Source organism: Bos javanicus, chromosome 29 (genome assembly GCF_032452875.1).
Source record: "Bos javanicus breed banteng chromosome 29, ARS-OSU_banteng_1.0, whole genome shotgun sequence".
Classification (NCBI taxonomy): domain Eukaryota; kingdom Metazoa; phylum Chordata; class Mammalia; order Artiodactyla; family Bovidae; genus Bos; species Bos javanicus.
Genome location: NC_083896.1, coordinates 48,241,103 through 48,265,730, shown reverse-complemented (window position 1 = coordinate 48,265,730; position 24,628 = coordinate 48,241,103). Strand labels below are relative to the sequence as shown.

Sequence of the window (24,628 nt, the reverse complement as noted above, 5' to 3'; positions counted from 1 at the left end):
GGTTCAGTGAGAGACATGCTGCACTCTGCTCTGCAAGGAGGCCTGCTGAGGCACCCACGGCGGCCACGGGACCTGAGCAGGCAGGCTGCAGACCCCTCCCCCGCTCCCACTTCTTCCAGGGGAAGGGGCCTCTGAGAGGTCCTGTGTGCAAAGGGCATCACCAGAGTCCCGCTCACAGGCTCTGAGAGATGGCTCGGCTGTCCGTGGTTGCAGAGCCAGACCTCAGCACAGGTGAAACTGGGACTTGGCGGGTGGCAGGCCCCTTCCAGGCACTGCTGTGGCCTTGGGCCTTCATGGCTCACAGCTCGACCACCTCGCGATGGCCCATGGTGTCTCTTAGAGGCGTGGGAGCCGACCCAGGCTGCTCCCCTGAAATCCTGCTACTCAGCCCCGAGAACCCTCTGCACCTTTCAGACAAGGACGCTCCGCAGGGCCCTCGGATTTGCCAGCCAGGACGTTCAGGGGACATTCTACTTGGACCCTTGAGGTCAGGACGCCACCGCCTGACGTTGGCTCAGGCTCTTCTCTGGTTGTGGCGAGTGGGGGCCGCTCTCCAGCTGTGGGGCGGGGGTGTCTCTCGTTTTGGAGCACGGGCTCTGGGGCTCGTGGCTTTCAGTCGTTGCAGCTCGTGGGCTCAGTGGTCGTGGCTCCCGGGCTCTAGAGCTCAGGCTCAGTGGTCGTGGCTCCCGGGCTTAATCGCTCTGCCGCACAGGGCATCTTCCCAGACCAGGGATCGAGCCTGTGTCTCCTCCATTGGCAAGCGGATTCTTTACCGCTGTGCCACCAGGAAAGCCCACCCTCCGGCTCTGATGTTGAGATGGAGGCAGAAGTGAGGTCAGTGCTGCCCCGGAGTGACAGGCAAGGGGTAGGATGGATTCTGGCACTTCCCGAGCCTCGGTCTTCACGTCTGTAAAGTGGATGTGAAAGGACCCGCCTCTCTGGCTGCAGAGAGAACAGAGCGGGCAGCAGGTCCAGCCCTGGGTTGCACTGTGTGGGCATTCAGAGTGGGGGCCACGGCGATGACACTGGGGTTGGTGTTAAAGAACCAACTTCTGCTTTGGCCCTCAGAGTCCTCGCCCCGCTCCTCCCGGGCTGCTCACAGGAGACAGCCGCTGTACCTGTCTGGTCACCTTACTTTCCAAGGCCGCTGCCCACTGACCAGGTCACCAGAGTCTCCTCTCCCCTCCTGCTGCCTCTGGACCTGGAGGTCGGGGACTCACTGCTACACACTGTGAGTGCATGAAGGTGTGTGGTTGGGGGACCCCATGAAAGAGGGGGTCCCCTGACAGGAAGTGAGTTCCTCTGGGGCAAAGATTCAGCAGTTGGAGGTCACGATCAGGGCTGCATGAGGAGCTGGAAATAGAGGGGAGAGTCCCCAGATCTGCACGTAAATCCCCCTAAATCCTTGACTGACTTCTGAACTGTTTGTCCAAAATGAGAGTCCAGGGATCCCAGTGGAACACAGTAGCTTAAAACGCAAAGAGCCAAGGAGAGGCAACAGGAAGCTGAGCTCTATCTTATTAAAGGAGTTTGGCAAACATTTGAGATTTTCTGCCAGAACCCCAGAAGGGCCCCGGAAGTCAGGAACTCCCGCAAGGACTAAGCCAACAGAGATTCCATCCACAAAGGCGTAAAAGCTGTGCCTTCACAGAGCAGAGTGTTCTGATCCTTTTACTCCCTGCTCGAGAAACTCCACACTCTTCAGAGGAAGATAACAGAACCCGTAGTCTCTACAACATGTCAAACGCAATGGCTGATACAGATTCAAAAATAACTAGGCAGGCAAAGAATCAGGAAAACAAGACATGTAATTAGAGGAAGCCACGATTAACAGACGACCCAGATATGTGTGGACAGACAAGGACCTGAGATGTTAGTAACTGGAACGTGTATTTTTAAGCTCCCATTTTGTGCCGGGTCTTACGTCTGGTGTAAAGCCTCTGCCCTGCCCCGTGCCTTCTGTGGGGAGGAAGTGTTCGTGGTGGGAAGAATTCCAGAAACAGGTGTTTCCTATAGTGAAGCAAATGCAGCAAAGGCCGCGGTGATGAAGTCCGGGGGGCAAGGGAGGAAAGTGTGCCCTGTTGTTCCTTCAGTCACCGCATGCAGGTATGAAGCACAGACGTCTTGGGAGAGGCTGAGCTGTGGTCTGGCGATGGTGTAAAGAAACAGACGGACTCAGGGGACCTCCTTGGTGGTCCAGTGGTTGAGAATCCACCTTCCAAGGCAGGGTACCTGGTTCGATCCCTGATCAGGGAACTAAGATCCCACGTGCCGCGAGGCAACTAAGCTCACACATACGCCGCAACTAGAGAAACCATGCGTGCCAGGCTAAGACCCAGTGCCGCCAGAAATTAAAAGGTAAAAGAAGGAATTAAAAAAAAAAAAAAACAGACTTAGTCCCTGTGGATAAAATACACCACTATATACAAACTTACAGGTGGTGTGACTTCAGATTTTGATAAACGTAGTGGAGGAGGAGTAACAAGCGGCTAAGAGAGAGAATAAGAGGGTTGTCCTTCTAGAAAGGACAGTCAAGAAACACTTCTGTGATGAGACGACCTGGAGAGTGATGCTGAAGAGCTGGAGTTGGAAGAGCCAGGGCAGGAGGGGAGGGTAAAGGAGTCCAGGTAGAGGCCACAGCAGAGGCGATGCCCAGAGTGTACGGGGCATCAACAGGGCTGGGAGCACCCTGTGGCCGGGAGCTGCATGGAGGTGATGGCGTGGAGACCCCCGGGGGCCTGCAGGAGAGAGGGACATGGTCGGCCACATGTGGTGTCTTTGAAGGTCGGGCGGCTCTCACAAACCACTGCAGACGGTGCCTCAAACAACGTCCGTTTGTCCCTCACTGAAGTCCTGGAGGCTGGATGTCCAAGATCAAGGCACTGGCCAGTTCAGTTCCTGGCGAGGGACCTCTTCCTGGCTTGTGGATGGTTCCTTCTTGCTTTGTCCTCTCATGGCCGAGAGAGAGAGGTCTCCTACCCCTCTGGTTATAAGGGCACTAATCCCATCACCAGTGTGGCTCAGACAGTACAGAATCTGCCTGCAACGAGGAGCCACGGGTTCCATCCCTGGCTTGGGAAGACTCCCCGGACAAGGAAATGGCAACCCACTCCAGTATTCTTGCCTGGAGAAGTCCCTGGGCAAAGGAGCCTGGAGGGACACGACTGAGGGGCTAACTCACAGCACAATCCCATCACGGGGCCCCACCCTCATGACCTCATCACGTCACCTCCCAAAGGCCCCTCCTCCCAGTGCCGTCACCCTGGGGACCGGGCTTCAGCGTGTAAATTCAGGGAACATAACATTCCGTCTCTAGCCCATGGTCATCCTGGTTACCCCCAGCCAGCTCCAGGGCTGCCTTTCACCAAATCCCTCTGTGTGGTTAGCTGTCCAGCGTGTCCGGAGACGTGGGCACCCCGTGGCCTTGGAGGCTCTCTCTTTGTGGTCCCAGCACCTCCAGTCTGGTCCTGACTGTCTAGGCGCCCAGAAGACTTCCGGAAGAGGTGTCCGTGCCTGGCCTTGGGGACTTCGGATGGTTCCATTGAGCAGTGGGCTGGGCACCGCTGACTTGTCTCAGCACCCTGAGCCCAGGTCTTCCTGTGGGGAGTCCAGGCGTCCTCACCACTGGGCTCTCAGAGGGGCCACCCAGGGTCGCCCTGGCATTCTGTATGAAGCCGCTGCCCTGCCTGATGCCCCACATGGCTGAGTAAGAGCGTTGGCCCAGCGCGCAGTATCTCTCCAGGACTTGAAGCTACACTGAGGGAGGAGACGGAGGCCAGAGTTTGGAGTCTGGGGTCCTTCCGGAATGCACCTGGGGGACCCTCATCCTCCCTGTGGTCAGCCCCAGTTCAGCCCTCCAAAGCCCCTCTCCCTGTGCCCGCTCTGACCTGGTCTTGGCAGTAGAGCCCTGTGTCAGGGCTGGTGTGTAGCCCCTGCCGGAGTCCCCGAGCTCCGCCACCATCGGCCCCAAGCCTGGCGGCCCTGGAGGGAGACCCCCACCCTAGGGTGAGACCCCCCCACCCTGGGGGAGCAGTTCTTCAACCCCCTCATCGGTGCCCCTGTCCCCCACCCAGGGGCCTCGGCAGATCCTCCAGGAGCAGTGCCTCCCTCCCTCTGTGGTCCCAGCTGCTGGAACGTTCCACCTCTCGCAGACACCTCCATGCTGGCTCAGAGATAACCCCCGCACTATTGCCGAGACGCCTTTTTATATCTCCTGTTATTTATAAACGTATGATTCATTGAACAATGATTGTGAGATGAAGAAATGTTGCCTACTAATATTTAAATCGCAGTTATCTAAAGTGACGCGGGAAGGAAGCGAGGTCTGCTATTTTGGCTCAGGTGGGGAGTGGGCAGGAAGAATCCAGGTCTGGCCCCACAGACCCCCCATCCCCGGGGACTGCTACCTCCCTGCTCCCCTGAGCTGGGTGAGGAGCTTGCACACATTGGCGGTCTCCTGCCTGGCAGTTGGTTGTCACTTCTGTTAGACAAGGTGGAGGGTGGGGCTGGTGGGCCACTGAGACCCTCTGGAGTTTCTTCTCCTCTTTTTAGTTCCCCACGGGCCTCCTGTCTGACAAGAGGCTACAGCCGCCTCCGCGAGTTTGCTTCGAGGCAGAAATAGACTCAGGGCCTCTCCTGCTTACCCAGCCGGCTCTCCCTTCTGCACCCCGCTACCAGGAAGAGGAGGTGGGCCCTGACTGAGTCCCCAGGCCACTCGGAAAGAGAAGGGAAACGGCCCCCATCTCGGAGACTTCAGGATCCTTGGTGACATTCACGCCCCAGCCCCACTGGCTCGTCCGCCGGGGTCTCATTGAAAACATCGCTCTGGCTGTGGATGTGGGGAGGGATGGTCCTAAAGGACTTCCGTGGCTCCCGGGGGCCGGGGCGCCAGGGCTGGGAGCTCCACGGCCAGCCTGGTGACCGGCCACACACAGCGGCTCTGCGGAGCTGGTGCTGCCCTGAGCTGGGTCTGTGCCCTCCGGCCCATCCCGTGCGCCTCCTGGGTCAGAGCCCCTGCCGTGCGTCTGGTCACCTGGAGCCCTGGCAGCCCTCGAAGCCCCGGGATGACTCCAGCTGCCCACACCCCCAGGCGGGCAGGACACGGCAAGGACGCTGAGGACGCGCCTGTCCATTGGTTGAGGCGGGCCTCCTCCAGTGCCTGGCTAGGCCTCCTCGTGGCAGGCAGGACCAGGGCAGACGTGGGGGTGGGTAGAGGCCGGATGGGCACAGCAGGGAGGTGACCACAGCCCAGGAGACCGCCTGGGGGGCTTGGAAAAGGGCCTGGGAACACTCCAAACAAGGTTGAAACCGGACGGGCCGCCTCCCTGTCCTCTGGTTCTTCACTCACGTCCAGAGCCTTGGGAGCACCACTGCCCCCTCATTTGCAGAGTGATGGGGAGCTGGACACTGGGCCTGATTGATGTGCCGTGGAACCGAGAAGTGTCCCCAGGGTGGACTGCTGGCCTGGCGACCCTGGGCAGCGGCAGGTTGGGGGGGTCTCTCCAGGGACTGGATCCTTCAGGGAGACTTCCTGGAGGAGGCGGCACCCAGAGACCGTGTAAATGCATTCTAAGGGACCTGGGAGAGCTTATCACAGACATGGAGCCAGGGTGGGGGCCAGGGAGACTGACTCGCTGTTCACTCACAGAATTTTTTTTTTTTTTTTAATTAAAAGTGTTTATTTAGCCATTGTTGGCAGCCTTCAAACCCAGGCACTTACAGACGTCACTATTACTGATTTGCTCCTCGCCTCCTATGTGGCAGCAGCATGCACATCCCCATCGATGGAAGAGGAAACAGGCAGAGAGAGACATGGTGCCTCTCCCGGGGTCACAGAGCTGGGAGGTGCAGGCGCTGGGACTCGACCCCAGAAGGCTGACCACCCTGCTCCATGCTCCACACATGACTCGTGCAATCCCACAGCCGACACTGGGATGCGCCAGGCTGTTCCCACCTTGCAGGTGGGGCATCCGCGGGCTGGGGTGTCAGGCCAGCCCAGGGCCGCCAAGCAGTAAGACACAGAGCCGGCCCCTGAGTCGGATGCTGGCCGTGGCCCCATGTCTGGCGCTCGGCTGCTGGCTGGCACGGGGAAGGAGGTGGGCTGACCGTCCCCGCGGAGCGGCCCTGCAGACTCTCACCAGGCGTGTTTATAACACCTGGCGTGTCTTCCCTGCCAGGACTTCATAGCGTCTTGAAATGTTCTGATGTGCGAAGAGCCTTTTTTATACGAGAAATGAAATTATTTTCAGCCTGTTGTCAGGCAGTTGTCAAAAGACATGGCAAATGAAGGGCTCAGACAGTGAGGGCTTGGAAGGCAGGTCTGAGCGAGGGGGTCCAGTCAGTGGGGTGCAGGGGCCGAAACCGTGCAGGTCCTTAGGGGAGTGGGAGCAGATGGAGGCGCTCACGCAGAGTTTATTGTTGGTTTATTACCTCCTACCGAGGGCTTGGCACCGGACTTGGGCTGGCTGGAGCCGAGCTGATGGCTAACGGGCCAGGCCAGGTGGCTGACAGTTTGGGGTTCATTCTGAGGTGACCTTCTTCCTTCCTGGAAGCTGTCCGATTTGGGGAGACTCCATCTAATCCTTCCTCCTGATTTTTGTCCTTCGAACAGCCCCCCAACTCAAAAGATGCTCAGTCATCCTTTGGGGTGGGTGGGCAGGTGAGCAAGTGGACAGAGTCACCCCATGCCATCCCCGACCCCACCCACCGCCACTGGCCACCCACCTCACCCCAGCCCAGCTCAAAACCAGAATCTTCCCCTCGTTTGGAATGAAGTCCAGTTGAAACCAAACCTCAGCAGTGTGGCCAGCACAGCCTCTGGCGGTCACTGTGGTTGCTCCACGAAGGACCCCGGCAACAGAACAAGGGTCTAGGAGTTGGTGGGAGGAAAGCTCAGCCATCTGTGTGCGTCTGAGCTCTGACACCCCCAAACCTACTTTACTTCTTGGGATGAAGTCTGTGCTCTGAACGCCTCAGCCTTCCCTTCCAATCAGTGTGTGGCAGGTGTGGAAATGGTGTCGGTGCGACGAGAAAGGAGACTGGTGTGCGTGGGTGCAGAGCCGGTACATGGGTAGTGAGCTCCCCATTGCTGGAAGTGTTCAAGGAGACCATGCCTACCAGAGGGGAGGAGCTTTACATGGACGGGATGGGTGGGGTCAGGAATGGACCGCCTCCCTCCTGGCAGGATTTCTGATCCAGTGCCGGGCACACAGTAGGTCTGCACGTGAACCTAAGCTCTTGCTGCTAATCTCAGTGGCTCGTTTGCTGGGATTCCTGAAAGTGGTGATTCGGAAGGTCGTCTGCTTGTTAGAGGAATGGGAGTGGGAATCTTTGGGCTGAGGAGTGCTTCCTGGGGCCCCTCACATCCTGTTATGTCCAAAGGCTGCTCTTACGCGCCCACCCCGGCCCTCGTGCAGCCTGGGAGGGAGCCGGGGTCTCCATCTCACTCACTGCCTCGTCCCCTGGGCCTGCACAGCCTGGGTCCACGCGTGCCCTGGGACGTGGACCCTGGAGGCGGGGCGATCAGGAGCCGGGAGCCCCCTCTGCCCCTGGCCGGCCGGCCTCTTTCCTGGTTCTGGGATTTGCCTCAGACTCGTGTCAGCTCCTGGGCGGCAGCCGGGGCCCTGTCATTTCCAGAGGGCTCCCAGTGTTTAGTAGCTCAGTCGTGTCTGACTCTTTGAGACCCTGTGGACTGCAGCCCGCCAGGCTCCTCTGTCCCTGGGGTTCTCCAGGTGAGAATACTGGAGTGGGTGGTCATGCCCTCCTCCAGGGCATCTTTCTGACCCAGGGATTGGACCCATAGCTCCTGCTTGGCAGGTAGATTCTTTGCCAATGAGCCACCAGGTAAGCCAGGATTTGTCTCAGAACAGCCCGCCCTTGGGCCAGGAGCCGGGGGCCCGTCATTTTCAGACTCTGCTCCTACTGCGGGCAAAGACACCAGGAGGAACTGTCCCTCTGAACGCAGGGCCGGGGAGGCAGGCTGGGAGTGTCCCCACCTGGGCCATGGGTGGATGCTCTTTGGGCGTCTTCGGCTCTGCTCCCAGCTTGGGGTTGAGGGGTCCTCCTCCCTTGGAAAAGATGTGGGATGTTCACAGGGGCACCGGTGAAGCCACCTCCTCCCGACTCGCTCCTCCCCAGGTCTACACAGGGAGCCAGCGATGGCGGGGGCACTTCCGGCCTGGGGCTCAGTCACTGCCCGCCAGCCGTGGACCACACGCGCTCGCTGTGGACAGCAGAGGCCAAGAGTGTCGCGGGGACTTGGTGCGGGAGGAGGCCCGCGCTCTGAAGTGGCATCAGCTTGAGCCTCGCAGAGCCTCCTGCCCGCTCCCCAGAGGGTTTCCTGGGGCCCACGTGGCAGGGCCCCCGCCTCCGGGGGGGATCTCCCCCAGGTCACTGTCACCGGGGCATCCTGTCCCAGCTGGGGCAGACAGCCAGCACACTCCCGATAAACTGGACACCCCCACCTTGAAGATCCCTGACAGTTCCTACGCCAGGGGGGCACAGTGACAGGCTCCCCACGCAGGAGCAGTCGTACCCTTGTTGATTTCTGCATCTGAGAGAGATGCTTCTGGAAGCTTTGCAGCCTGGCACCCATGTCCGAGGACAGCCTGCCCCTGCCGTCACCCGCTCTGTCCCCCAGGGATGCGAGTGGCTCGGGGCAGGTCGTGAGGTCTTCGTGGGTGAAACGCACCAGTGGCTGAGTGTCCGCTAGGGCGAGTCTCAGACGTGGCCTGGGCTCCGGCGTGGCGGCGAGGGTCCCCCGGGGCGGAGTTTGAAGGCAGCTCTAAGCCTTGCGATGGGGCATCGTGGGAGTGAAACGACGCTCACGCACTCAGCTGGTAATGGGCACCCGGTCCGCGCTCTCGCCACCCTGGACAGACGTCCCGCCAGCCCTGGGCGTCCTGTGGAGAGAGGCTCCCAGAGCTCGTGCCTCTGCTGCTTTTGTTGACACAAAGCGAGCCGACCATATGGAATTCAACTTACAGGCTCCCGGTGCTTTGCCTCATCTCGTCCCATCTTCCTCTCTCTCTCTCTCTATTTTTTTTCCCCTTCAAATTTCAGAAGCAGTTCTCTTAGCAACCGAAAAAACGACACTTAATTACAGCCCCAGCAGCAAAGGCGGCAGAGCCTGCTCCCGGGGATGCTCCGTTAAGCTTTCGGAAAGGCCTTTCTCCTCGTGTAGAAATAACCCCGTGCCACCTGCCGCGGGGCTCCCCGCCACGGCCCCTCCCTCTGTGTTTGCCGCTTGGGCAGAACTTTTTCCCTGCCGCCTCTCCGTGTGTCTCCCGGACTCCCGTACGCAACGTGCAGCCTGGCTCGGAGCGGGCTTTTTATCAGCTGCCTGGAATTAGGGCGAGCTTTGGCTGGGCTGCAATCTTAATTGCTTCATCTCTCTTTTGTTTCCAAAAAAAAAATTAGGAAGGGGGATGGAAATCCTGTTTTCTCCAGGGTCATTACCTCCATGGGGGGGAGCCAGAGAAGTAATGGGTCCTTGTGTCTGATTCTTGCCAACGGAAATCTGGGTCACGTTCAGAGATTCCAGAAGACTGGCACTGGCCGCCCAGTTAACGCGGGTCTGGCTCGTAGCTTATCTGGAACCGGGACGTTTTCTCTCCAGGACCGGCTCCCCCACGTCTGCTGGCGGACAAGCGGCGGCTGCGGAGAGCGAGGAAAAACTTGGCTTTTGCTTTCGAATGAAAATGAGCAAAGCACAGGAGCCGTGCTCTGTCGCCCGGGGCGGGTCTGAGCCCTTGGATGGTCGGGGCTCGGGGCTCACCGAAGCCTCCCGCCTGCGAGCCTCCTCCCCGACGCACTGATCACAAAAGCAGGGGAGCGCGGCTCACATGACGGGCGCGGGGAGCGGCAGTGGGCTCTGAGAGCAGCCTCAGTCTACGCACGCTTGGTTCCCAGCTGACAGACAGAGTATGGGGTGGGCTCCGTCACCAGCGCGCTGGGTCTGGCCTGCCCAGCTATGTTCGGAGGCAGGCAGTGGCCAGACGCCTGCCGCCGCTCCCCAGGTCCAAACTGCTCCGGCGCCCAGGGGCTGGGCCGCCCTTCCCTTCCTCCCAGTCGAGAAGGTTATATAATGAGCGGACCGCTGCCAAAGTCGGAGGGAAAATGAAGTCTTTGTTAAATGCCTTCACCAAGAAGGAAGGTAAGCGGAGAGCCAGCCTAGGGCGCGGAGTGCATGGAAACAAGCAGCTTCTGACCGGGGTGGCGAGGGGTGGGGGAAGCCGGGGACTCCGGGTCCTCCTAAAATTGCCATTCATTCATTCCTGCCGTGTTAAGGGAGTAATTACTTCTGGTGGGCGATCGGGCTTTGTTGTAGTTGGTCTGGACTGTTAACCCACTTGAAGGTGTCGGTTTCATTTTTTTTTCCCCCAAGTCTCCAGCCCCTTGCAGAAATGTAGCTTGTACATCGTTAGTGCATCCAGAGCCTGTTAAGGAACTAAGTCCTGTGGAAAATAGGAAGTTTGGCTCTAACCTGTCCGCTGCCTGGAGGCTGCCGAGCACTCAGGCAGGAGCAAGAGCCCCAGGACGCCACTGGCTGCCCTGGCCAGGTGGGCGCTTTCAGAACCGCCGCTCGGAGTCCCTTGGCCGTCCCCGGGTTGCGGTTTCGGGGAGCGGGTGGGAAATGCACTGTGGCAGACTTTGAAAGTGCATCTGGTTTTCTGCATGCCTTGTGTAATTTGTATTGTGGAAAAGAAACGTATAAATACATGCATGGAAGGCTAAGCTAAGAAAATATCCACCCACTTAGAGTTTGCAGATTGCCTGGAAGAAGGAAACAGTTGGGTGGAATATTAATCATTTTCAGACAGGAAAAGAGTTATTTCTAACCCTTTGCACATTAAAAAAAAAATAAAACAGCAACAACATTTCCACGGCGGGTTCCGGTTAGTTGGTTAAGACAGGGAGCTCTCATTTTATGAAACCAGGAGGTTTATGAAGATGTGAGGTTAGAGGAATTAAGGAGACACTTTCCAGCCCAAGCCAAAAAATAAACATGGAAGAATTTCCAATTACACCACACAGGAGATGAACTTAATGTGAATCTTGGTAATTCAGTGAGATAACGTTCATTAGAATGTTCACCGAAACGTCACCTATGAGAGTCCAGCTGAGTAGCTCACTGGCTCCTTGGGGCAGAACGTATTTGCAGAAGTCCCAGCTCTTGTATCCCTTAATCTTCCGAGGGCAGCCGCCCCCGCCCCCAACCCCACCGTGAATTGCTGCCACTCTCTGAAAGACCTCTTCCGCCTGGTTCTCAGGAGCGTACAGAAAAGACAGCCTTTGTCTGAGCACATCTGCTTCCACGATGAGCCCAGATTCACCTTCTGGGACTTTGATCTTGGTAACATGTGCTCAGCATGGGGGTTTCAGTTGGGGGCATGGTGTTCTGTTCACGCTGTTCCCTTGTCCCCTAGACTGTTCTTCCCCTTCGGAGTCTGTCTGAGCTATTGGCAGGGCTCCCCCCAAATTCCATCACTTTCCATCAAGGGCATTTGTAGCTGCTTATAACCATCAGAAAAATAGAACTGACTCTAAGGTCAGGGAAGCTGGGAGCCTCAGCATGAGTTCACATCATGGAGTGCAAGTGTTTCCTGGTCTGGGGGAGTCCCCTCCGAGCTGAGGTGACCCCTCCCCTCCATCCGCACGAGCTCTGGTTTGTCCTCCGGTGGGCACAGAAAGGATGAGGCAGGAAGTCAAGGGGGCTCTGTTGCGAGCATCTGTTCAAGAGGCTGACTTCCTCTCGGTGCCGTGGTCCTGCAGTTGACTATCTCGGCAGGAAGAGCATCTCTCTCTGAGATCCTGGATCCGCCGTGCTAGTGAGGTCTCCTGTCCCCCCGCCCCCCTGCTGGGCGGGGCTCAGGTCACCCTCAGTCCTTCCAGAAGTCTTCGGGCTGCCGTCTGATGCTGACAGCAGCAGTGACATGGGGGTGGCTTCCCCCGGTGACCGGCAAAGACAAACGCGGGACTTTTCCCCAAAATAGACTTTCCCCCCAAAACACTGGACTGATTCCCCAGGGGCCGAGCCCTGGACAGGACAGCCTCTCGGGCCCCGGAGGTGGGAGTCCACGGAGCACGCCTTTCCTGCTCCCTGTCTCCCTCCCGGCTGGGCTGGCGCTGAAGAGCTGCTTTGCTTTGAAGAATTTGGAGTAGATGCGAGTGATGGTGTGCCTTGCCCTGACAGAGGGGCTTCAGAGGAAGCAGGTTGGCATCACTGCTGGAAAAAGTGTGACCTCCCCTTGGGTCACTTCCAAGTTCTCACCAGCCATACCAGCCAAGATGTGAATTCCAAGCGTGCGTCCTCGGGAAGCCTCGTGCCATGTCCCTGCGGCTTCCCCAGGCTGGCTGCGTGTGTCTGCTTTCCCAGGATGGTCCTGCCTCCCAGGGAGGCAGCGAAGGGTGCACTGGGTCGCAGCTGTCTCGGTGGAGCTCTGCCAGCACCACCTCTGTCCCCACAAGCCCAGCCCTCCAGCAGGGGGTTGCCCAGGTTCTGGGTGGGGTGCAGCTGTCCTTGGTTTCCATGACGGACTTCACCACCTCTGACCTCGGGCAGCCAGGGCGGTGGACCATGTGGGACTCGGTCCTGAACTCGCCTTTCTCCTCTGAGACGCTGGTGTTCCCACGTCCCAGTCAGCCCTCCAGGAGGGCACGTGTCTTCCTGTCGCTGTGCAGTCCGGTTTGTGGAGGGCCAGCTCGAGGAGGCTCGTGTTCTTTGCTGCCTGGCGTGGCTGCTGTGCTGCTTCCCTGCAGCCCGGAGGCTTGTGTTTCTGTAGACGCCTCTTCTTGCAAAGGACGGGCTTCCCTGGTGTCTCGGCGGCAAAGAATCTGCCTGCAGTGCAGGAGATGTAGGAGACATGGGTTCCATCCCCGGGTCAGGAAGATCCCCTGGAGTGGGGCATGGCAACCCCCTCCAGGACTCTTGCCTGGAAAGTCCCATGGACAGAGGAGCCCCGTGGGCTACAGTCCATTGGGTCCCAGAGAGTCAGACACGTCTGAAGCGACTGAGCGTACACACTTGGAAAGGACACTCTGTTTCTGGCTCCAGCCCTCAGAGAAACCTGGGGTGCCGACCACGTGGGTTCCAGCCCTCGTGGTACCCAAGGACCGTGTCCTCGTTCTGAGCCCCTGGCTGGGCCGACGTCCCAGAGCGAGGGGTTTGCCTCCAGTCTAGAACATCATGAGGAGCGTGGTGAGGTGTGTCCCCCGCCTCCTGTTTGATGCTTTGCTGCCAGTCCCGGTTTGAGGGGTGGAGAAAGGAGCACACTGGGTTTAGGCAGACGGATTCCCACCAGTAGAGCCAGGGGGCCACGTGTGTTTGCCCTGCCTGTAACAGCCCCACAGACGGGGCGGCTCAAACATTCGCTGTCTCCAGTCCCAGACCCGGGTGTGGGCGGGGCTGGTCCTCCTGGGACCCCCCGACTCCTGGGCATGGAGACGGCCGTCCCCTCCCCATGTCCTCTCAGGGTTGGCCCTCTGTGTGTTCGTGTCCTGACCTCCTCTTCTTACAAGGACCCCAGTCCTGTGGGATTAGGGCCCCCCAGTGACCCCATTTTACCTTAATCACCTCTTAAAAGGCCCAGTCTCCAAAGACAGCCACATTCTGAGGTGCTCAGGGTCAGGCCTCCAACTCCAACCCCCAGTGCAGGTCGCGGCGAGGAGGAGGAGGGACTCCACGGCTGCCTCCGTGTCTGCCTGTCCTTGCTGTGAGCCAGGGCAGCCAGTCGTCCACGGTCTCCGGGCCGCTGGAGGCATGGGCGCGCGGATGGAAGTGGGATCCAAGCCTCTTCCATCTCAAGCATTGGCTTGAGCCTCCATGCAAGGGGGGTGCTCCCTGCCTCCACCCGTGTCTGCTTCTGTGTCAGGGCAAGCTCTGCACACGCGGGGGCCCTTGGGGGCTCAGCACAGAGCTCGCAGCGTCCGTGTCCTGGGCAGCTGGTGGGGGGAGGGGGGCAGGCACCTCTCCTGGATGACGGTGCCACGCGCGCTCACCCGCGTTTCCCCTCTCTCTGACCCAGTGCCCTTCCGAGAGGCTCCGGCGTACTCCAACCGCAGGCGGCGGCCCCCCAGCACGCTGGCCGCCCCGCGGCTCCTGCTGCGCTCCAATAGCGATAACAACCTCCACGCCGGCGCGCCCGACTGGGCTGTCTGCGCGGCCACCTCCCACCTCAGCCTCTCGCCCCAGCTGCTGCAGCAGACGCCCGGCAAGGCGGACGGGGCCGCCAAGACCCTCGGGAGCTACACCCCCGGGCCCCGCAGCCGGTCGCCCTCGCTCAACAGGCTGGGCGGAGCCGGTGAGGATGCCAAGAGGCCCCAGCAGCCCTGGCACGTCGGGTAAGGAGCGACCTGGGCGGTGGGGGGCGCGGGAGGCGTGGGAGTCCAGGGGGACCGGGGAGGGGGCATCTCTGTGCACGCGGCCCTGGATTCTGGACCTCGGGATGCCACCAGAGATTGAGCAGGACCCCTGCTTGATTCCAACCTGGACGCTAAGAACACTTGAAAGCCAGAGCCGGCGACTGTACCCGGCAGGGTGGGCGCCCCACTGGGCTCCTGGGCCAGCTTGGGCTGCGGCGGGTGCCTGGGGCTGTTTCCTTTCCTTGTGCGTCCGCTTCAGGGTCTTAAAAGTGAAGTTTGTTCAGAGAAGGAGCTGAGGGCGGCCCGCTCTGGGCTGAGAGCTCCTCCAGGGGCCACGTGGGGGTTTTTGTTTGAAATAGAGTTTATTTACAGCGTTGTGTGAATTTCTGCCGTCCCACAGAGTAACTCAATTATATACATTCTGTTTGTTCTTTTCCACCGACGTTTATCCCAGGAGGTTGGGCGTAGGTGCCTGTAGGGCCTCGTTGTTCGTCCGTTCTGTATGCAGCAGTCTGCTCTGCGAGCCCCAGCTTCCCCTCCACCCCCCCGCCCCTGGCAACACGAGTCTGTCCGTGTCTGTGAGTCTGTTTCACAGGTAGCTTCACCGGTGCCGTATTTTAGATTCCACGTGTAAGTGATGCCATACGACTTTCGCTCCTCTGACCGGCTCCACTCACGTGATCACCTTTAGCTCCATCTGGGTTGCTGCAGTGCAGGCCTTGGCTCGATTCCGGGTCGGGAAGATCCCCCGGAGAAGGGATAGGCTGCCCACTGCAGTATTCCTGGGCTTCCCTGGTGGCTCAGCTGGTAAAGAATCCACCTGCAACGCGGGAGACCTGGGTTTCATCCCTGGGTTGGGAAGATCCCCTGGAGAAGGGAAAGGCTGCCCACTGCAGTATTCTGGCCTGGAGAATCCCATGGACTGTACAGGTGCGAAGATTCGGACACGACTGAGCAACTTAAAAAAAGAAACTGTTGCTGCGGACGGCGTCATTTCGTCCTTTTGATGACCGAGTAACGTGTCATATGTGTGCACCGCATCCTCCTATCTGTCCCTCTGTCGCCGGACAATTGGGTTTCTCCATGGACCAGGCTTCATCGTGCGTGGACCTGAGCCTGAGCGAGCACTCGCATTCGTGGCCACAAGGAGCCCTGGCAGAGCTGAGGGTGTGACGAGCCCCGGCCGGGGCATTGACAGCCCTGCCTGGTCCTGTTCTGTCTGCCTACGAGGCCGGGGTAGGGACGAGGTGTGCGTCTCAGCAGACACTGAAGCAGCTGGGGCTGGCAACCCCATTCTTGGCCCCTTTCTAGATGGGGAGATAAAGCCAGCAAAGGCCAGACCCAGCATGAACCCCCAGGCATCTCTCTGGGGCGCTCTGGACTCTCCCCGCTCTGTCTCCCGCGCCGGCAGGAGGCTGCAGTCCCTGGAGCTCCAGCTCCCAGGCACAACCGTCCTCTCCTCGCGTGGCCTCCGGCGTTTGTGTGTCCAGGCTGAGCCTTCCTGGCGGTGGACTCCTGGCCGGGGCCTCAGTGCTAGTCGGGGCAAGCAGCGCTGTCCCTGACCTGTCACCCCTGCCCCGTGGTGTCGCGTGGACCCACACGCTGCTCCATGCGCCTCGGCTCACCCCGTCGTCCTCCATGGAAGACCCCGCGTCCCCGTTTCCCAGATGAGAGCACTGAGGCCGGGTCCTGGAGCCGGTGCAGGTCGTGGGAGTTGTCCTTCCTGAGCTCTGCCCTCACCCTCGGTGGTCCCGGGGAGCCGGCGCCCTGTGCGTTTGGCCTGGCTCGGCGTGTCCACTGAGGGGCGAGTGCCCACTTTGGTCCAGCCGTCTGCCCGGTGACCGGGTTTCCCGTCCCGCTGCACACCGTTGAGTTGGGCAGGCCTGGTAGGCTGCCGTCTATGGGGTTGCACAGAGTCGGACACGACTGAAGCGACTTAGCAGCAGCAGCAGCAGCAGCAGCCTGCCTGTGGCGCCTCTAGCCAGCCGGGGTCCTTCCTAATGCCACATCCCCAGGTCCGATCACAGATGTTGGGGAGGGCAACCAGGAGTCTGGGTGGAGGGGTCAGTGTCCCGGGCAGTCCTGGGGGAAGGCTGATCGCTGTGACCAGGAGCAGCAGGCCAGCTGTCCAGGCTGCGGCTGTGTGGGTCCGGGGAGAGCCTGCCCGTGGGGACCCCAGTTTCCTGGCCCCTTGGCGGGGTCACAGCCTGCCCCCTCGGTGCCAGCGCCCCCAGGCACACCTTGGCACTAGGACCCGTGCACGCCTCCCCCTGCAGTCTCATTCTCAGACCCAGCAGCCCTCCTGGCTCTGGTCTAGATTCTCGCTCCGAGTCACCCCAGGGAGAAGCGCCAGGTGCCAGGAGCCGCTTAAAGCTGAATTAAAGGGTTCCCCAGGGGCCTCAAACTCCACTTCACACAGTTAGCTGGAATTATGGCTGTAATTTTAAAGCGAGTGGGTCCCCTTCCTCCAGGACGAAATCTAATAAGATCCTGAAGGCGGGGTGGCCGAGAACTTGCAAAAGCTGCAAAGAAAACACTGCTGCGGAGAGAGGCCAGCCTCGCGTGCTGCCCGTCTGCTTGTCCCTGGCGCCCCTGTGCGGGGTGTGCGTGCGCGTGTCTGTGCATTTGCGCCCGCGTGCGTCAGCGTGTGCGCACTGGTGTGTGTGCGTGTGTGTTCGGGTGCCTGCATTTCTGTGTTTGTGTTTAGATGCAGTGTGTTTGCGTGTGTGCATTTTCCCGTACTTTTTATGTCCAAGTGTGCGCGTGTGTGTGTGAGGCGCGTGTGTGTGTGTGTGAGGCGCGCGTGTGTGTGTGAGGTGTGCGTGTGTGCACGCACTTACGTCTCTGGGTGTGCCTCGTGCATGCCTGTGTGTGTTGGGTGTGATGGTGCACATGTTTGCATGGACTTCCGTGTCCGTGTGTGCGTTTGTGTCTGGGTGTGCATGCGTGTCCGTGTGTGTGCGTGTGTGACGGTCACCGCCCCAGCCTGTCCTGAGTGCCCCTGCGGGGCTTCCTGGGCACGCTCCCTGGACAACTCCTGGGCTCCTTCCTTATTCACCTGGCGCCTCGTCTTCGGCGACTGTGAAATGAGGACCGTAATGCAGTGGCTCCCTGGCTGCTCCCAAGACCGAACACGTGACTGCACGGCGGTCCTCGCGTGTAACAAGCCCGCAGTCCACAGTGGCCTGGAGCTGCAGCTCAGCTCTGTGTCCTCCCGGGGGTGGGGCGCCTGGCCCGGCGGTTCCCATCACCCCGGCTGTGGTTGCCCTGGGAGAGAGAGGCTGCCGGGATGCAGGGCTCTCAGCGCTGACACTGCTGGCTACCCATCCCCATCAAGGGGCTGTGGCCCCGGCCCAGCCAGCCCCGCCATCCCCGCTGATTCCCGTCCTTCCCTCCCCAGCCGTCAGGGCCTGCCTGGCCCCTGTCCATCTGCTTAGGACCATTCACTCATTCATGACAGCCACTGTGTCCTGACAGGAGCCCACGGGGGACCTGCCCGCAAGACCCCGCTGTGCCAGTGGGAACCTGCCGGGAGCCCTGGCTCCTGGGCTGCCAGGATGATGGCGGCATTTGAGCCGCGTGCAAGCTGTCTGCTTCCACATCCGTGCTCAGATGTGAAAGTGGCCACGCACGCCGCCCCAGTGATGGAGGGCCTGTGCACGGGCACCGCGGTGCAGCCCTGGGGGCTCGAGGGGGTGGCGGCTCAGAGCCCAGCGCTTTCCTGGGACAGACGGGGCCTCTGGAGGGAGGACTCGGCTCCCAGCCTCGGGGTGCCCCAAGCAGCCCCAGAGCGCTTTCTGGCTCTCGCAGACCCTGGAGGTGGGCTGGGGGCACTCCCCGGTCGTGGTGGGGAGAGCCCCGGGCCTACATGGACCTCTGTGTCCCAAGGTCCTGCCCAGTGGGTAGCTGCCAAACTGCTGGTCGTGTCCAGCTCTGTCTCCTTCCTGCTGTGTGACTTTAGGCTAGTTGCTTGTCCGCTCTGTGCCTTTGTCTTCTTGTATGTCCAGAGGGTCTAATGGGTTTGTGACGAGGGTGAAGCTGAGTGTAGCAGCTGCCACGTAATGGCTCTCACTAAGTTATTCAGGAGTGCTGGCTACTTAGTGTCATCGTCGCCAAGGACATCTTGAAAGACCCTCAGCTGCTGCTGGGTGGGCACAGGAAGGTCGTCCTGGTGACGGCCATGGCTTGGGCTAAGAGGAAGTGGAGAGCAGCAGGTCAGTCGAGTCCTAGCGTTCCAAGCACCTGGGGGGTCCCCTCTGGCCGCCCCCCACCACGCCCTCTCCTTGCTCTCTCGCTGCCCACGGGAAGGCTGGCCACTCAGCACCGCTGCAGGTACAGGCCTTGGTGCCCACTTGAGGCCCCGGAAGCCTCAGCCAGGCGTGTGACAGGGACCTCTGCGTGGCCAGAACCGGCTTCGGGCCCAACCTCAGGTGCAGACGGCCTCCCCCAACATCCCCTCACCCATCCCTGGGCCCCTGTGGCTCTGACTGAGCCTCCCGGGCTGGGCCGGCCTCCCCCGGGAACCACCCTTGAGAGCCAGTGGACCCTAGTGCCAAGCAGAGGAGGGAGGAGCTGTCCAGAGCGGAGGGGAGCCCGTGTACCCGCTGCCCTGGCCGGCGTCCTGCCTCACCTGGAGGCTCTGCGTGCACCTGCCCGAGGCGCCCTCTAGTGGCGCCCACTGGCATGGCCGGTCCAGGTCCCTGAGAACCATCCTGAGAAGGGGCTTTGCCGGGTGGCTCCATCATCGCCCACCCCCTGAGCGTGGAGAGGAGTAGGACCCCTCCCAGCTGGCCTGTTCTCAGAGCAGCTCTTGATGCATTTTTGCAAAGCCCGGACCCTGGTCCTGAGGGCCGCCCTGGCCTCACCGGCCCCAGGGAGCGTGCAGGCCACCCTCCCGTCAAAAGAGCCGTTCCTGGGTAGGTTCGGCTCAGCAGAGAGGAAGCCCGCTGCGTGCAGGCAGGGAGGCTCGCTGGCCAGGTCTCCCGCCCACGGGGAGACAGCAGCTCCCGCTGGCGCACAGGTGGACAGAGCTGGCAAGGCTCCTGCCGCCAGACAGACCCCGGCAGGGGCTCGGCCAAGTCCGCCTCTCGCCTTGCTCTGGTTTCCTTCCCTGAATCGGGCTGTGTGGGCCGAGCTGGGGTTCCTGGAGGTTTCGGGGTGGCAGGACCCTACCCTGCCATGCACACCCCTTCCAGGGGCTGTTCCCCTACTGGGCAGGTTGAGGGGTGAAGGGCGCCCTGGGGTCCCTCTGTTCACCTGCAGGCACCCTCGCCCCGCTCCTGGGGACACGGGAACCGGAGGGCAGAGCTGTGCGCCCCCAGGGCGCGGGGGCCTGGGTTCCTCGGTGAGAGCCACGGACCCTCAGCCATGTGGACCCAGAAAGGGGGCGGGGTGAGCCGGGCTGTCCCCTGCCCCCTTGCTGTGCTGCCTGACCTAGGCTACTAGGGGCACGTCACCCGCACATCAGGAGCAGGGGGCCCATGAGGTGCTGACCCCTGGCGCGGAAGCGGGGCCAGGGAAGGGTCGCCCAGGGGAGAGGGTGCCTCCTGCCTGCTGGGGAGTCGGGTGCGGGCACACGCGGGCTGCCCTCACCTGTTACTCGGCTCCCCCGCACGGCTGACACTCAGGGTTTGCGCTCACCTGGGGGCATGAACGCACAGGAAGGCTGGCCTCCGGGGCAGCGGTGGATGCCCTGAGACAAGTCAGCCCCAGAGCTGTCATCAAAGACGGGGAGCCCCTAACAGAGTCCCTGGGAGTCAGAGCTCATGCAGGTCACCCCTCCTGGGGTGAGGGGGCTGCCATCTAGGGTGGAGAAAGGGGCCAGCCAGACTGGGGAGAGGCAGGGCGTCCCGGGTGGCCGGAACAGACCGGGGGCAGCTTTCAGGGGAAAGGTACCTTACAGACTGTCCTCATCCCACGGGGGCTCTTGTGCCCGCCCCCTGCTTCCTGGAGCCGGGGTGGTCTTGGAGGTGCAAGCAGGCAGCACCCCAGTGCCGGTGGCTGGGGGGCCCCTGGGGGTGTCGGGCAGCGGCCCCCGCTTCTCTGGAGTCCGTGAAAGCCTCTGATGTGCACTCGTGCCCCAGGTCGCGGCGCCCTGGCCTGCAGGATGGGGCGTCCAGTCGTTGCCCATCCCCGCCGCACTCCTCAGGACCGCGTGGGGAGGCCGTGGAGCGCGGGGTGTGGGCCCCAGGGCCACCCCAGGAGCCCAGGAGGGGCCACGGTGCCCCGGGCCACGTGTGGGCCGAGGGCTCTGGAGCTTCTACCGGCCTGAAGGTAGAGAGGGAGACGATGCTGATGGTACAAGGAGCAGTGTGGGGTCTGAGCTTTTACACTTCAGACACACTGTCAGCGGGGCCAGGGCCTTGTGCTGGAAGCCACCTTCTGCCAGAGCCTCCCGCAGGCAACATCCAGCACCCTCTTGTCCACCCATCCTGTGTGAGCCTGGAACCTGGGAGACACCCCGATTTCTAGTTCATCCCAGCGCAGAGCAGGCAGCCTGCAGGCAGCCTGGGCTGCGGTCAGCGAGCCAGGATGTGAGGTCAGGACTGTATCTCTGTGCCTCAGCCATTAGTTATGGAGCCTCTGTTTTTCTCACCTGTAAAATGGGGCTTCGCAAAGCTCAGATTAACCTGGCGTGGGAAGATGCTTCAGCATCTGTGTGGGACCACACATCACTGCTGGTACTTAGAACCATGGATGCACGCTGATCTTCAAGGACCAGTTTCTTCCTGTTCTTAAGCAAAGGTTTCCTGGGCTTGAACCGATGCTCCCAGGCTAGAGCTGTCTTTGCTTTGACTTCTCTGCCCAGTGACGCATACTCTGGAGCCGGCTGAAACCAGCTGGCTGACACGTGCATCTTGTCACCCACTTTTCAGCTGAAGCAGAGTGGTAATGGCATGAGTGTTCATACGACACCTGTGCAGAGCAGTTCCTGCTGACTCACTCTCGGCTCTCACCAGATCATCCTGTCTTCTCAGATGGGGAAACCAAGACTTCCAGAGGTTAACTGACTTGTTCAGAATCTGATAGTAAGTGATCAGCTGGGCTCTGGCAGGGTTCTTTAGAAATTTGGATGGAAGAGTGGATAGGTGGTGTTTGTACAAGTGGTAAGAAGGATGGAGGATGGTAAGTGAGTGGATGGATGGATAGATGGTTGGATTCATGGTTGGTGAATGGGTGGATAGGTGAGTTGATGGATGATGAGATGGATAGCTGGATGGATGCGTGGATAGATGAATGGTTGAAATAGATGCATGGATGATTGGATGCCTGATGGATGGTTGGATGCATGATGGATGGGGTGGGTGGATGGATGGATAGATGGATGGTTGGATGTGTGATGGATGGGGTGAGTGAATGAATGGATGGATAGGTGAGTTGATGGATGATGGATGGATGGTTGGATGCATGATGGATGGAGTGGGTGGATGGATGGATAGGTGAGTTGATGGATGATGGGTGGATGGATAGAGGGATGGTTGGATGCATGATGGATGGGGTGAGTGGATGGATGGATGAATGGGTGGATGGTTGGATGCGTGGTGGATGGGGTGGGTGGATGGATGGATGAATGGATGGATGGATGAATGGGTGGATGGTTGGATGCGTGATGGATGGGGTGGGTGGATGGATGGATGGGTGAGTTGATGGATGATGGGTGGATGGATAGAGGGATGGTTGGATGTGTGATGGATGGGGTGGGTGGATGGATGAATGGGTGAGTTGATGGATGATGGGTGGATGGATAGAGGGATGGTTGGATGCGTGATGGATGGAGTAGGTGGATGGATGAATGGGTGAGTTGATGGATGATGGGTGGATGGATAGAGGGATGGTTTGATGCATGATGGATGGGGTGAGTGGATGGATGGATGAATGGGTGGATGGTTGGATGCGTGATGGATGGGGTGGATGGATGGATGGATGGGTGAGTTGATGGATGATGAGTGGGTGGATGGATGGATGGACGGTCAGATGCAAAGGTGATAACTGCTACCGAAGCCGCGGTGACTGAGCTGGTGGGGGCTGGGGCGGCAGGCTCCATCTGTGTTCCCTCACGGATCCTCCCAGGAGCCCCACCCAGCAGACCCCACTCAGCCGTTGCTCAGCGCCATGGCAGCTACATCAGGGGAGATCCAAGCCCTACTTTTGGAGGTTGGGGCGAGGAGGGCCTCTGTGCCTGGTGTGGGGTGTCCTTTGAGAGCCCCCACCCTCTGTGACCCCAAGCCTCTTCCAAACCCTTGGATCTAGGTGGAGCCGCTCCAGGAGACACTTCCCAAGGAATTGAGTCCCCTTGGTTTCCAGGACTTGGGAACTGGGAGCTGGAGAGGAGAGCCTGGTGATGCTCAGCCCCTCATAGTGAAGGCACTGTCCCCCGCCTCCCGTCTCCTGTCTCCTGCCTCCCGTCCCAGCCCCGAGTTAGGCTGAGCTGAGGCAGGTTGAATGGATGGATCCACATCCCACTGGGCAGGCAGGCAGGCCGTCCTCTCCAGAGGGAACTCAGAGTTCTGGCTTTACCCGGGTTCTTGCCCACCGCAGGCAGGGGGCCTAACTTGTCCTTCCTCCCAGCGAGTCAGCCGTCCTGCCAGCTGTCACCTCTGGGCCAGAGGTGGTCACACAACCTGGCCCTTGCAGGCCTCGCTGCTCTGGACTCTGGGGTGTTTGGGATCAGTGATGTCCGTGAGGAGGGAGCCTCCGACCCTCCGGGTGGATCTTCCCATCTGTGTGTTGACCTGTACCTGGCAGAGGGGGAGGAAGTGAGGGGGTGCAGGGCAGCTGCCTGGTGCGAAGTTCATGGGCATCTCTTTCCAGGATGCTGTGATCTCTGTCTGTGACTTCAGCTTGGTCAGAGAAGCCTGGAGTGGGGGGCAAGCAGAGGCGGGGGCATCCCTGGGGACAGACGGCACGCAGACATGGGGCTGCGGCTTGTCACCACACTGTCCTGAGCCCAGGTGAGCACCCGGGAAAGCTCACGCACCTGCCCTCTGCTCCCGTGGTTTGGGGAGAGCTCTGGGCTTTGGGGTCAGCCTGGCAGAGCTGGCGGTCAGTCCTCCTCCCCTGACGAGCATAGATTATGGTGTCAAGCGAGCACGTCACATGTGTACTCATGGGCTCCGCCCGTGCCTAGCTCTCAGTCATGACCTTGAGCGAAAACATAAGCATAATGAAATACAGCACGGTCACGCTTCCGTGAATTCTTGCAAACAAAAAGCAACTTATGTTATTTATCAGGAATGCCGATGTGGGTAAAGCAAAGCCCGAAAGGAATCAAGGGGTTCACATTAAATCCCCAAAGTCAGTGGTCATGTCGTATTCTAGAATCTTCCCTGCATGCCTGTTTCACACTTTGCAGAAAGCTCAAGGTTCCGTCTGGGGGCTCCCAGCCCACGGCATGTGTCGTCTGAATGGAGGAGCGTGGTTGGGGACCCCACCCTTCATGGTGATGAATTTGTGACGCGGGTGGACCCCTCCCGAGACTCAGATGTGGCTCCCCGATGTGGGACTCTGCCCCCAGGGTTATTAATCCTCCTCCTCCCCATCACAGGTGGGGTGCCCTCTTGGGAGACGCCAGCCGGACGTGAACGCTTTTCCAGGAAGCTTTGTAGCATCCTCTGTAAATCCCTGCCCACATTCATCCACGTGTGTGTGGCTCTTCTAAAGACCGCCCTCCCCCCGGAGGAGAGCTCAGTGTGACTCCTCAAGGTCACCCTGATGAGCGCGTGCTCTCCTCCCCTCCCAGGAGTCAGCCCTGGTCACCCGTCACAAAGACGGGGATGTCGTTACAGAAACCACTATGCACGTTTCTCTGGGAGTTGTGCTTCTCTCTTGCTCACTCTCTCTCTCTGTCTCTCCCTCTCGTTCCACCACTGTGCCCAGTTAAGTTAGGCATCCACTCTGTGTCAGGCCTGGAAGTTACCCTGGAAACACACGCTCTTCGTGAAATACTCACATAACACGCATTCAAGTCCCATTTGTGAAATGTCCCCGGGGCAGCCGGCCTGGGCCGCCTGCCCCGCGATGGTGGAACCTTGTGCCAGCGGGTTCTGGGTGATGCCTCGCCCGGCGCGGCTGACACTTACCATGAGACGGGTCAGACGGCAGACACCAGGGCCTGCCTCAGTTGCGGCCCCACTGGAGTCTGTATTGAAAAAGCACATAAAACTGACCGCCGGAGCGTTTCCAGGCGTGCGCTTCAGGGGCATTAAGTACGCTCACATTGTCGTGTACCCGCCCTCTCCACCTGTTCTAGAACTTCTTCCTAAACCGA

General features: G+C 60.1%; 1 protein-coding gene across 5 annotated transcripts in view; it reads left to right on the top strand.

The window, feature by feature from the left end:
• The window catches only part of SHANK2 (SH3 and multiple ankyrin repeat domains 2), a 560,952-nt gene that overhangs the window by 248,788 nt on the left and 287,536 nt on the right, over nucleotides 1-24,628 (top strand). For 4 of the 5 annotated variants that reach the window (XM_061407335.1, XM_061407333.1, XM_061407336.1 and 1 more), the window contains one exon: nucleotides 14,025-14,340. In XM_061407335.1, the coding sequence (XP_061263319.1) occupies nucleotides 14,025-14,340 (316 nt within the window). Of the gene's footprint in view, nucleotides 1-10,079; nucleotides 10,154-14,024; nucleotides 14,341-24,628 lie in introns of those variants that run through there. The other variant, XM_061407339.1, reaches the window with a different exon arrangement.